Raw genomic sequence first — 13,491 nt, forward strand, 5'->3', positions numbered from 1 at the left:
AGAGCATTAGCATTGGAAAATGCTAATGCTATATCTAAGGGAAATTTAGCATTTGTAACCTTATTATCATCTACATCAGGAAATGGCAAAGGCAAGTATTGTAAAATTTTTGCAATACTTGCTACAGTGCAATTCTAAAGATAGAATTGCACTGTAGCGGTATTGTATAAAAAAAAATAATATTTTATCTCTACTCTCTTTCCTCTGTCTCTCATCTCTCTCATCTTGTCTGTGCCCTTCTCTCTCTCTCGTCTCTGCTCTTCGTCTTCTCTCTCGTTTCAGCTCTCTCATCTCTCTCATTTTTTTGAATGGATTTGGTCCGATGCTCCAGTGATGTTTTTTTTTTAATGGATTTGCTCCGGTGGCTCCGGTGATGATGTTTTTTGAATGGGTTTGCTCTCTCATCTCTGCTCTCCATCTTGTCTCTCGTCTCTGCTCTCTCATCTCTCTCATTTTTTTGAATGGATTTGCTCCGATGGCTTCGGTGATGATTTTATTGGATGGGTTTGCTCCGGTGGCTCTGGTGATGATGTTTTTTTGAATAGGTTTGAATGGGTTTGCTCCGGTAATGATTTTATTTGAATGGGTTTGAATGGGTTTGCTCCGGTGATGATTTTTTTGAATGGGTTTGCTCCGGTTTTTGATCGGTGGCCTGGGTTTCAAATCAGCGGTGTGGATTGGTTGATCGGCGGCGTGGATCGGTGGCCTGGCCTGGGTTTTTAATCGGTGGTCCGGTTTTTGAATGGGTTTGTGTTTGTGTGTGTGGCTTGGCTTTGTTGCTGGGTTGTGTGTGGCTTGGCTTTGTTGCTGGGTTCTGTTTGTGTGTGGCTTTGTTGCTGGTTTGATGTTTGTGTTTGTGTGTGTGTGGGTGTGGTGATGGGTTTGAATATGTTGATCGTTGTATAATGGGTGTGTGTTGTGTGTTGAAGCGGTGCTGGGAGAGAGGAACAAAAATGGCTGTTGAAAAGCCCAGGAAAATGAGCTGAACGGTTGGGGAGAAATAATAAAAAATGGGTTAAAAAATAATATTTTAATAAAAATAGAGTTTTGGGATGTGGAAGAATTGTAAAATGGTATGGTATATTGATAAAGTGGTGTTTTAGAATGGTAAAATAGAATAGCATTGAAATTTCCCAATGCTAATGCTCTAACATACCAACAATAGAGTGTGAATGGCAATTTTCAGGCATCAGTGTGACCCCAAGCTCATGCTTGACAATATACTGCTTCACAATGACTGTGAGGCCCTAGTGGATAATGGGAATTCACGTATTACAACATCCCCCCATAGTCATTGTCAAGCACTATGTTGTCAGGCTTTGGTTAGTGCGAGTGATGGGGTTGGTTCTTGGGCTCTATTTGATTGGACCATGTATTTGGGCCATGAGGTTTAAGGTAGTGAGTTTGGGCCTTGGTTTGATTGGGTAGCATTTTTGGGTTTTTTTGGTGATGTTTGTTCAGCTGGGTTCTGGTTGGGTGAGTTTGGAGGGGACTGTGTGAAGACTGTGTGACCATTATTATTTTTAATTTGTAGTCAATTTCCATTAGTGAATTGACAGTGGGGACTAAATTGACTGCAAGTTGAAAATAATATGGACCGATGATTGTGACCAAAATGTATAAACAAAATTGACAATAACTTCAAAATATTAGGAACAAAATGATATTTTGGCCTTAAATTTAGTTGGAATCATCATCCCCTAATTTAGACTACCTAAGTAGTCTTGCCTAATAAATGAAGGAGATATTTTTTCCCCTAATAAATAAAAACAGCTTTTTATGCATGAAGCCAACATGTTCTCTTCCCTCTTCTTCTCCACTTGTAACTTGTCATTTGTCAAAAACAAGCAAAAGCAACAATGAACAAGCAAAGAAAGAACTTAAATTGCACCATGCTCATACAGTCTGCAAATATAAGAACATGACTAATAATTTTTGTTCTCGTTTTCGCTTTAAAGTTCCCGTCAAATGCAAGTCATGGTGAAACACTTTAATTTTTCCTTATTGGTGAGTGTTAAAAAATAAAATAAAAATTACCAAAGCCCTCAATGTATTTGTAAACACAAAATTTCAAGTTTTATGAGCTGGTTTGGATGAGACGTGCTGTGTGAGGAGGTGGCTTGTAATGAATTATGAATATAATTGTCTTGTTTACATAGGTATCAGAACTTAATTTGGTACCATGTGTGGCATTAAAGGAAATGCAAGATTTCAGAATGGGAGAATAAGAACTGAACTTAGATATTTTCAATTTTGTGGATTAAAATATTAGGAAATTGTGAATTTTATGACAACCATAATTCTAACACCTTCTATCACGTGTGGAGCTTAAACTCTCCCTTAATAAACAGAGTTGAATGTGGAATTTTTAAAATTATAAATGAGAATGATTGAACTCAAAACCTATTTTCTTTGACATCATGATAAGTTATATTTAATCACTTAATCATGATTTTAACAAAATCACATTATAAGATTCTTTTGTTTCTATTTTTTTTTTTTTTTCATTATTCGTGTATTTGGAAATGGATTATTTGCATAGTGTTTATCAAAAGATATAATTTTTATTTTTTAGAAACTTTTAGATTAAATTTGTGGCAAAAAGCTAAAAATTAGCTTATTTTAACATATTTTTTAAAAATTAAAAATTAGATTATTGGAATAAAAATTGAAAAAAAAATTTTCAAATAAGCAAGAGTGAAACACACTCTTCTTCAAAAATGTAGATTTGACACCTGATGAGACCCGAACTGGTAGATCTAACACTCATTTTGGGTTAGTTGCGGGTTATGATTTTCCCTTCCCGAAGTGGTCAGATTGAGTCTAGGTTTGGCACAAACTCGACCCAGATCGACCTATAAGTAGGCATAGTGTGTTGAGGGAAGCGTGCATTGATAGTAGTGTAGAACAACCTTAGTAACAAAAGCAAAATTCTTGTTACAACTTGTTTTATAAGGTTGGATAAACTTCAATAATTATGCGTTCTTGTAATGGAAGATTAAAATCTATTATTATTAAGGAAAAAGGAACATAAAAATTGAAATTATCAACATAAATACATCATGTGAGACTGTCATGGTCATGGACTGCCTTCATAAAGAAATTAATGCACCTCCCTCTCAATTGTCAACAACTCCCATGAAAAAAAAAAAAAAAAAAAAAAAAATTGTAGTTTTTAGAATAATTTGAACTTTCCTCATTTTCCTTGATCTTATATATAATTTATTACTCCTATTTATGTAGGAAGTTGAAACAACCTATTCATCTTTATCTTCATCTTTGTCATAGTTGAAGGGTAGTGGCACAGACTTGAAAGCTCGGTACTTGCCAACATTGTTCAAATGTTCATTCTCCAATCTGAGCAAATATGCTTAAAATTTTATGTTTATCACAAAAATTAAGGAACTTTTTGTACTAAAATGACTTAATAAAATCTTTGTTACCTAAAGAAATTCCATATGCCACGACGAATGATCTCTAGGCTAGCTACAATGGCCATTAAGGAATTTTTATGTAAGGAAGACACTTGGAAACCCAATACAGTCTGCATCCATGCAAACCTCAGCAACGCATTCAACACCTGCATGGTCATGAAGTTAAAATTAGTAGTGTTACTGTGTTAAGAAGCATGCAAATGGAGTCATGGACACTGACACGGACACGAGACAGATGGGTTTGAGATAGTTAATGATTAACGTATATCTTTGGGCATATTTTATTTATTTTTAATTATATTTTATGTTTATTTTAAGTTTTCAAAATAAATAACAACTATCAAAAGCTATTTAGATGTTACAGTTATTTTTTTCTCTTACCATTGCTCCAAAATATACACTTTTGTGAGGGACTAATAGCTTGTCTCTCAACCAACGGTTCTTAGATCGACGTTGAAGAAGCCCCCAATCTATAACAAGGTCCCAGTATGTAGCAACAATTGCTGCAATGGCTGAGAAAATCCCAGCTAATAATTTCCAACCCATTACCTTATCAGGACTATTAGCAGTCCTCAAGATAACAGCCACAATAGTCAGAAAATATTTAATGCCATTATATCCTTGCATAGGATCTCTCTCTTCATACAGGCGCCTGAGACACTAAAAGCGAAAAGGGAATTAAGTATGTCCATCAAGCAATTATCATTCAACTTGGAGCAACATAAGAAGATGAGCAATATTTGAGGAGTCCAAATCTTCTATCCCACTAAACCTACTCCACTATATATTTCATAAATAAAAATATGCCACATGTCCATCTAATTTATTAAATACTAAATTTATAATTTTTATTATTTCAATTTCCTAAAATAAATAAATAAATAACCTAAATTAGATTTACATGTGGCATGTTTTTATTTGTGGGGTATATAGTAGAGCAAGAAAAGTGGGACAGAAAATTTGGACTTATATTTGAGACACAAAAGGCTTTCATAAAACTTTTCAAAACTCTCATAGATATTTAGATGTCAAGTTAAAATTGGTGTAATATCACTTTTACATTATTTTACCTTTGACACCACTTTTAGCATACACCAATTACAACATGATACCATAAATGTAATTATTATGCCTTATTTCTTTTTTCTTTTTTTATCCCTAAACTTATTAAGTCAAAGAAATGTCTTGGTACCTGAAGGAATCGAGACCAGTATGGAATTACTGCAACAATGAAAAGGAAAGTTTCGTATACTTTGCTTTCTTCACACCTGTTCTCTCTGTGCTGGAAGTCGCCCCAAACATAGTAACAAATGTAGAACTCAAAACTTCTCAAGGCTTGCACCTGCAACAAAAATTAGAATAAAATGATCAATGAATACGATTGGGGATACATTAATGAGTAAATGGTTTTTTTTGTGTGTGTTTCAAAAGTTGACACATCAATTTTTAACTTAGTAGCTTTATATAGTAAAATGTGCAGTAGTTATAGTATCATTCTTGCGCAATTGATAAACAACATGAACCAATTTAAGAACCTGGCTAGTGAACTGATCTGCCAAGAAGAAATCTGGGAGTGTCACCTGCAATAGAAAAAAATTTACAAATGTTCATACTTCATACACAAGCACCCCAGTTTTACTTACTAATCTTATGCATTACGAGTTCTTGACCAATATTTACCTTGTACAAAGGAGCACAGATACAGTGAAAGAGACTTGTAAGGAAGAAGAAACGATTTGAGCGATACATGATGTTAAATGGGCAGAATAATATGATGAACACAAACTGCAGAGAAAGAAAGGGTTAGGTTCTGCCTATATATTCAGAGGTTAAATGTGGAAATCATCAATTAAGTTTAATAATCTTACAAAAACCAAGTTCAGAGGCAGAAGTTCGGTGAATGTTCCATAATCTTTTGTTTTTGGATCCATCTCCATGTCAAGGTTCAAGAGCACAATGGCTAGTGCTAACACTGCAAGACCAAAACCGAGGAGGAGAACTTCTCGATACCCCAACTCGGTTCCTTGCTTGAATCCAAATATGAAGGAATAATTGACTTGGTATCGCCTCCAGAAGTATATATTGGAAGCATACATAATCATGTGCAGAACTATATATCCAAACAAGCTGCAGGGAGTTCAACATGTGAAACAAAAGAGTTATATATCCCCTTTGTTGGAAATGGAAGTCGTGTTCTTCTCATGAATCTGTTTTTATTCAGCTAAAACAACTTAACACTAGAAATTCTTGTTCGGTTATGTTAACATAATGATTAGATTCATCGTTTTCTATTAGTTTATTAGTTTAAGCTTCTAGGACAAATGATACTTTATTATGATACTAGAGTAGAAAGTCCTAGAAATTCAGTTTAAGAAGAAATATACCTGTAAAGGGGAAACATGGTGTCCATGTACTTTGTTGCCGCTGGCTTATCCATGATATTACGTGCGCAAATAATTAAAATAAGGGCTAATATCAGAGCTACAGAGCAGCCAGCCAAAAAACCTGAAGTTTTTACAAAGACCAAATTCAAGGGAAAGAAATTGATATCAGAATTGGTCCCAATTCACTGTTAAGAAGTTTAATTCATACTAAATAAAAGATCTTACCAGTGGAAAATGTTGTCCTATGTCTTTCTCTCATTGCCCGGGGTCTTAAGACTTTCATGCCTTTGGTGCGGTTAGAATTGGAGAAATGTCTGATGAATGTAGCTTCAACCCTTTCCATAAGTATGGTAATCTGAAAAAAATGGCATATAAAATTTGAAAGAAAGTTACAATGGCTTTTGAGTGGAATTTGTGATATGTTTTTGTGTTAGAACCCCTTTCCCTCTCCCTTATGTTTGTGTGTTTATTTTTCCAAAAAAAAAAAAAAAGATGGAAAGCACTTGATATAGCAACCCTTTTGTAAGCAAAGCCTAAAGTTTGATTTGTTTTGAGAATGCATAGAGAAATTTTACCTCATCAGAGCTTCCAAGGTAGGAGTTATCCACCATTTTCATGTAAGATTTTGATGCATTCCTTGAAGTGATCTGCAATGTTAAACTCAAAACGTAAGAACCAAAATCGATGTCTAAACCCTAGGAATAAGAGTAGTGTCTGTTTGCTAGCAGGTTTTATATTTTTGTATCTTAACGTATTTGTTTATTTACAGTTTTTTCTAAATACTATATTTGAAGTCTTGAACCAACTTTTCAACAAATAAGCAAATCAACGAAGTTCTCATTCTCATCCAAATGCACACTATATACAATTTTTTTTTTTTTTTTTTTTTTTTTTTTTTTTTTTTTTTGGGGATGGAAATACCTTATCATATTTCTTCATGATCTTTGAAAATGCCAGTGTATTCAGGAAGCTGTATCATTCAAAGCAAAATGAGTTACAGCATCCATTTGAAAGAACGACAGGCAAACCCAACCAAATTTGATAATGAACTTCCATCTAGTACCTATAGTTCTTTAGAAGCCTAAGCTTTTGGTAAAATTCAACAAAAGCTCGCTTAAGTTGATCTTCAACTTTTCTCAAATTTTCCTTGGTAAAATTCAGCTCTGTCTGCACAGGGTGCTTGAGTAAGCCCTTAATGGTTGAACGAGGAGTCTCTAGAGTGTTGTTCATTTTCACTTGACTAAGTATTTCAAGAGGAGCTGGTCTAGTGGCCTTCAGGTTATTTGGCTTCTGTTTATGAACCTTTGGGTTGACAATTTCATCCTCTTTGTCATCTTTATCATCACTTGATTCATCCGATGATGGTCTATGGCTGCTCGGACCCTCTTCAATCACATCCATGGCCATGGGTACTCTTCCTGCTCATGGAAAATTTAGTTTATTATTACAAAGTTCTACTGATTGATATCAGTTTTTACAAAAACTTTGATATGTTTGGCCTTGTTATGAACATCAAACTTGTGAAACATAGTCATAACATGCCACTATTTAGTAAGTGCACACTACAATCACTTTGATGAGTGAACCCTATCTTTCTTATCTTATTGGTGTATTTTTGGAGATCTCTAAGAAAAAACAAATTCAATTTTGTGTTTAAAATTATTTATTTATCTATTTATTTTTTACATGTTACATTAAATTATGACATCATTAACATAATACTTCTTCTCTTAATTTTCTTTTTTCTCTACTTTTTTTCCCTTTGGAATTGTAACTCTTGATTTTTTTTTTTTTTTTTTAAGGAAAAAAAGTTTCAATATTTTATTTTTCCCTTTTTTTAAATTTTGAGTATTTTTGAGTTTAATTAATTTTTTAGATATGTTTCTCGGTGTTTTTGATTGTATGGTACAAAAAACTAGGTTTGAGAAAATTTGTTTAAAACTAAAAGAATAATTTCCAAAATTTATATAATTTTTAATGATACACAAAATATTATAAATAACTTTTATTAAAAATGTTTTTAATTTTTTCACTAACTTACCTTTTGAATTTTTGCAATTTTTTTTTTGATTTTGGTATGGTAGAAGTTATATATATATATATATATATGTATGTATGTATATATATATACACACACACATATATTACATTTGTGATTGTCCCTATAATAAATGAAAATATAATTATGAATTACATTACTATTTATTAAATTAGTCCAAAATGAAAAAAAAAAAAAAAAAATTAATGAGAGAATCCTAAAAATTTTATCACATGCAATGTGTGAAGTCCGTGACTAATTTATTACATAATCATACAAATTGATATATCAATCTCTTTATTTTTTTCCCCATAGTTTAATAGTTACAATAATGGAGGAATAGAATTTGAATCCTAATTCTCTTTAAAAAAAAGAAAAGAAAATAAAAAAGATACAAGCCTCTTGACAATGCATTAATTTTTTAACACAAAGAAAAAAAAAGTAATTCAAAAATCAATCAATATATTACTAAAAGCTGAAGCGTGGCATTTATAGCTGCTGAACTCCTGTTGCGCCACCTCATCACCACGTCATTCGCCACATAATTAATATTTATTTCTATTTTTTTTACAAATATATATATATATATATATATATAGATTATTGACTTTACATATTCATCTTTGCCGGTTTTAACATATATATAAATTAATATTTATTCCTATTTTTTTAACAAATATATATATATATATATATAAATAGATTATTGACTTTACATATTCATCTTTGTCGATTTTAACATCCATATATATTTCTTTTTTATTTCCAATTTTCCTATAATTTTTTTTACATTCACTTTTTTTTAAAATATTTACATTTTCTTCAACCTTTCTTCTTCCCTCACCTTTCCATCTCCCCACTACCCTCTACTTTAATATTGCTATTCATCCTTCTCTTCATCTTCTTTTATTTGTCTCTTCTTATCCCTTCCCTCTTACTATAAATTTGTCACTATTTTCCATTCTTTGCATAGTTTTCTCTCACAAAAAGGTTCTCTCTCTCTCTCTCTCTCTCTCTCTCTCTCTCTCTCTCTCTCTCTCTCTCTCAATGTTTTGGTGGATTTTTATTTTTTATTGCATCTCCGCTTTAGGTTGATAAAATTTTGTATTTTTAAGAACTCTAATTTATGTTGATACGATTTAGTTTTGTGTTTTAAGTTATTATTATTATTATTATTTTGCTCTTTGATTGTTAAATTTTATCCGATTACATTATAAAAAATTAAAGATAGTAGATAAAAATAAAATAGTATTCCATTACATAGCATAATTTGGATAATTTAGTGTTTATTGTTATATCTTTCAATTTTTTTTATTTTTTTCTTCTCTTCCATTTTACTCAATATTGAAATTCAACCACATCCTCCTTATCATTAAATTATTTATATTTTCTCTCTCTTTTTGTTTTAAAAAATAAAAAATGTAATATTTTACTTAAATTCAAATAAAAGAAAATTGTGCTCATCAAATTGTACTCATTTTTTTTGAACATTTACACTTTCTTCAACCTTTCTCATTCTCTTTACCTTTTCATTTCCCCAAAAATTCTACCTTGATATTACTCTTCCTCTTTCCTTTTATCTTCCTTTATTTTGTTTTTTTATATTATCATCCTCTTAGTATAAATTTATCATTCACTATTCTATTCTTTACATAATTTTATCTCACAGAAAAGTGGTTATTTCCCACTCTTTCTCCCTCAATTTTTTGGTAGATTTTTATTTTTATTATTCTTGCATCTCTATTTTAGCCTGATAAAGTTTTGTATTCTTTAGAGCTCTATTTTGGTTTATGGGATCTAGCTTTGTGTTTTAAGTTTTTTTTATTTATTTTTTATGTCTTTGATTGATAAATATTATCATATTTCATTATAAATAATTAAAAATAGTATATAAGAATGTACTATAATTATATTACATAGAATTATTTGGATAAGTTAGTGTTTATTGTTATGTATTTTATTTTTATTTTTTTCTCATATCATTTTATTTAACATTTAAATTCAACCACATCCTCCATATATATCATTAAATTATTTATATTTCCACTCCTTTTTTATTTTTAAAAATTTTAAATATAATATTTTGCCTAAATTAAATAAATAAAATTGTCCACATTAAGTGGAGTAATGATAGGGAAACACTCATTCTCACACCCAATGCATCAAAGGAAGAATGAAATACAAAAAAAATCAAGTTAGAAACACTAAATTATAAAAAAAAAAAAAAAAAAAAAAAAAAAAAAAAAAAAACTAATAATGCATACTTAATGTCATAAAATCATCATCAAATTTTGGAAAACGATAAGTTGCCAATGGAGAGAGAGAGAGAGAGAGAGAGAGATGGTATAGAAAAAATAACCAATACAAAGTAATAAAGAGTAGATAAAGAAAAAAAAAACCAAACGTCAATTAGTAATCGTTGATTGGAAAACAAAGAGGTTGTTAGGAGAAGTAAAAAATAAAATAGAGATTACCATGTGGAGAACATTACTCTTTACCTTTTCATTTCCCCAAAAATTCTACCTTGATATTACTCTTCCTCTTTCCTTTTATCTTCCTTTATTTTGTTTTTTTATATTATCATCCTCTTAGTATAAATTTATCATTCACTATTCTATTCTTTACATAATTTTATCTCACAGAAAAGTGGTTATTTCCCACTCTTTCTCCCTTAATTTTTTGGTAGATTTTTATTTTTATTATTCTTGCATCTCTATTTTAGCCTGATAAAGTTTTGTATTCTTTAGAGCTCTATTTTGGTTTATGGGATCTAGCTTTGTGTTTTTTAAGTTTTTTTTTATTTATTTTTTTATGTCTTTGATTGATAAATATTATCATATTTCATTATAAATAATTAAAAATAGTATATAAGAATGTACTATAATTATATTACATAGAATTATTTGGATAAGTTAGTGTTTATTGTTATGTATTTTATTTTTATTTTTTTCTCATATCATTTTATTTAACATTTAAATTCAACCACATCCTCCATATATATCATTAAATTATTTATATTTCCACTCCTTTTTTATTTTCAAAAATTTTAAATATAATATTTTGCCTAAATTAAATAAATAAAATTGTCCACATTAAGTGGATTAATGATAGGGAAACACTCATTCTCACACCCAATGCATCAAAGGAAGAATTTTTAAATTCAACCACATCCTCCATATATATCATTAAATTATTTATATTTCCACTCCTTTTTTATTTTTAAAAATTTTAAATATAATATTTTGCCTAAATTAAATAAATAAAATTGTCCACATTAAGTGGAGTAATGATAGGGAAACACTCATTCTCACACCCAATGCATCAAAGAAAGAATGAAATACAAAAAAAATCAAGTTAGAAACACTAAATTATAAAAAAATAAAAAATAAAAATAAAAAACTAATAATGCATACTTAATGTCATAAAATCATCATCAAATTTTGGAAAACGATAAGTTGCCAATGGAGAGAGAGAGAGAGAGAGAGAGAGAGAGAGAGAGAGAGAGAGAGAGAGAGAGATGGTATAGAAAAAAAAACCAATACAAAGTAATAAAGAGTAGATAAAGAAAAAAAAAAAACCAAACGTCAATTAGTAATTGTTGATTGGAAAACAAAGAGGTTGTTAGGAGAAGTAAAAAATAAAATAGAGATTACCGTGTGGAGAACATTAAAACTTTACAGTGTAGTAACATAAACCGTTTAATTCACTTAAAAAATTAAATCAACAATCAACAATTAAATACAATCATAGTACTAAATTTAAATTTAAAACTAATCAAATTCTAACTATGGAAACCATATTAATCATAACTAAAAAAGAGATGTTCTCTGATAGTAGTAGAAATTGAGTAAGAAATAAAGTTAGAAAATTTAAAAATCCATTTTTTGACATTTTATTTAACCTTTTTTATAATATATATATATATATAATTTTCATGCACTATTACTTTCGAAAATCTAATGAACAATGCTACCTCTCATTTATCGTCTTTGTTATGCAAATCATCAGTTAATAAATATATGATAATGATAAGAAGCGTTACAAATGAGATCACTAAAAAAAAATATAAAATTAATTAACCAATATCATTATGGAGTAGTAGTCTATAATTTTATGCATCCAAAAAGGTGGAATATATAGAATTTTTTTAAAGGTATGTGTAAAGATTCACTATATGTGTGTGTGTGTGTGTGTAAAGGTAAAAAAAAAGAAAAAAAAAAGTATATTTAAGGTTTTTGTTAACTTAAAAACTAATGAAAATCAAATGGTTAATAACTAAAATTATAGTATTAATAAAATATTTAATGAGATCATCCTAAAAAAATTACCGCGCGCAACGCGCAGGTATGCGACTAGTTATTTATTATTGTTTGGGCACTAGTCAAGTTCATTGTCAAGTTAACTTGTACGGTTTATTTTTATAGTAAAACTGATAAAGTAATTTTAGCAATTTTTCAACATGTATATACGTTTAGTATATTGTAATTTTCAATAACTTATTTATTAGATGTTAGATAAAAAGATAAAAGTTAGTTTATTTTCAAAAAATTTAATTTTAAGCTTTTTTAAATTAAAGCTGAGACAAAAAATACACAAAAAAAAAAAAAAAAAAAAAAAAAAAACCTGATTACTTTTTCCCAGACACTCAACAACCATATGAAAAAGCTTCAAAAACTTACTAAAGCTTGCTCTGGCCCCTTTTGGTGTAGAAGCAGCCAACGCAGCAGCTGAAGCAGCAACATCAGAAGCAAGACGAGTCATCTCCACAGACCTATCAAAACCACCTTGAGGATTCTCCACTTTGATCCTAAAAGCAATCAAAGCATCCATTTGCTTGTTCAGCATAGCTGCTTCCTTCATCACCTCCTCCACTTTAGCCTTGTAAAACTTGTCCACTTTATTTAATTCATCATCAAGTCTCCTAAAGTAAACCAATTCATATTCACCACCTTCATCGGAGGACATGAGAAACGAAGTTTGATAACTTTGCGAGCCACCATGGTTCACAGAATTAACAAGAATGGCTTGGCTTTCAATGTCATCAGAAGCTGATGATGGGCTTGTGGGGTGGTTGTATCTTTGTGTTAAGCCACTAAAAGCTCTATAAAGTGTGAGCTTTCGTTTAAGACCGGCTGGGGTTGCTGGTGGCTTGGTTCTTTGCTTGAAGTGTTGGATTTCTTTCAAAAGGGATTTAAGTTGATTGTAATCCATGTATGCTGTTTGCCATTCAGGCACCATTTGTGCTGTGAATTCCTTTCCAAATTTCATGGTTTTTTTAGCCTTTTATTGCAGCACCAAACAATAGTGAGCTATTGTTTTCTTAGGGAGTGTAAGAGAACACCTTTGATGTAAGTACTATCTCTCTCTCTCTCTCTGTGTCTATTTATACACACACATGTTGAGGACAATCCTTGTAGGCTGGATCTTATGTTTCTTCGTGGAAAATTCATGCAGTAAAATTCCTAATGAATAGGGAGCAGACGTGTTGGCTAAGGTTCTTCTACGTGTACGTGAGAGAGACAGTGACAGCTCTAGGATTATTTTCTAGGGGTTCAATATATGAAACATAAATTATACAAAATGTTAAATAAAAGGTAAATTAAATATATTGACATCACCCAAAAAAAAAAAATAT

General features: G+C 30.4%; 1 protein-coding gene across 1 annotated transcript; it reads right to left on the reverse strand.

The window, feature by feature from the left end:
* Nucleotides 1–2,991: 2,991 nt before the first annotated feature.
* On the reverse strand, nucleotides 2,992–13,234 carry LOC126718894 (phosphate transporter PHO1 homolog 3-like). The gene is made up of 13 exons (XM_050421270.1): nucleotides 12,536–13,234; nucleotides 6,882–7,236; nucleotides 6,740–6,788; nucleotides 6,394–6,465; nucleotides 6,044–6,173; nucleotides 5,819–5,939; nucleotides 5,303–5,561; nucleotides 5,115–5,219; nucleotides 4,970–5,014; nucleotides 4,627–4,776; nucleotides 3,816–4,094; nucleotides 3,444–3,580; nucleotides 2,992–3,357 (listed from the first exon to the last, which is right to left on the reverse strand). The coding sequence occupies exons 1-13, from the start codon at nucleotides 13,122–13,124 to the stop codon at nucleotides 3,258–3,260; spliced, it is 2,391 nt and encodes a 796-aa protein (XP_050277227.1). The 5' UTR covers nucleotides 13,125–13,234; the 3' UTR covers nucleotides 2,992–3,257.
* Between the last annotated feature and the right edge of the window lie 257 nt (nucleotides 13,235–13,491).

This window comes from Quercus robur, chromosome 3, assembly GCF_932294415.1.
Source record: "Quercus robur chromosome 3, dhQueRobu3.1, whole genome shotgun sequence".
In the NCBI taxonomy this organism is placed as follows: Eukaryota; Viridiplantae; Streptophyta; class Magnoliopsida; order Fagales; family Fagaceae; genus Quercus; species Quercus robur.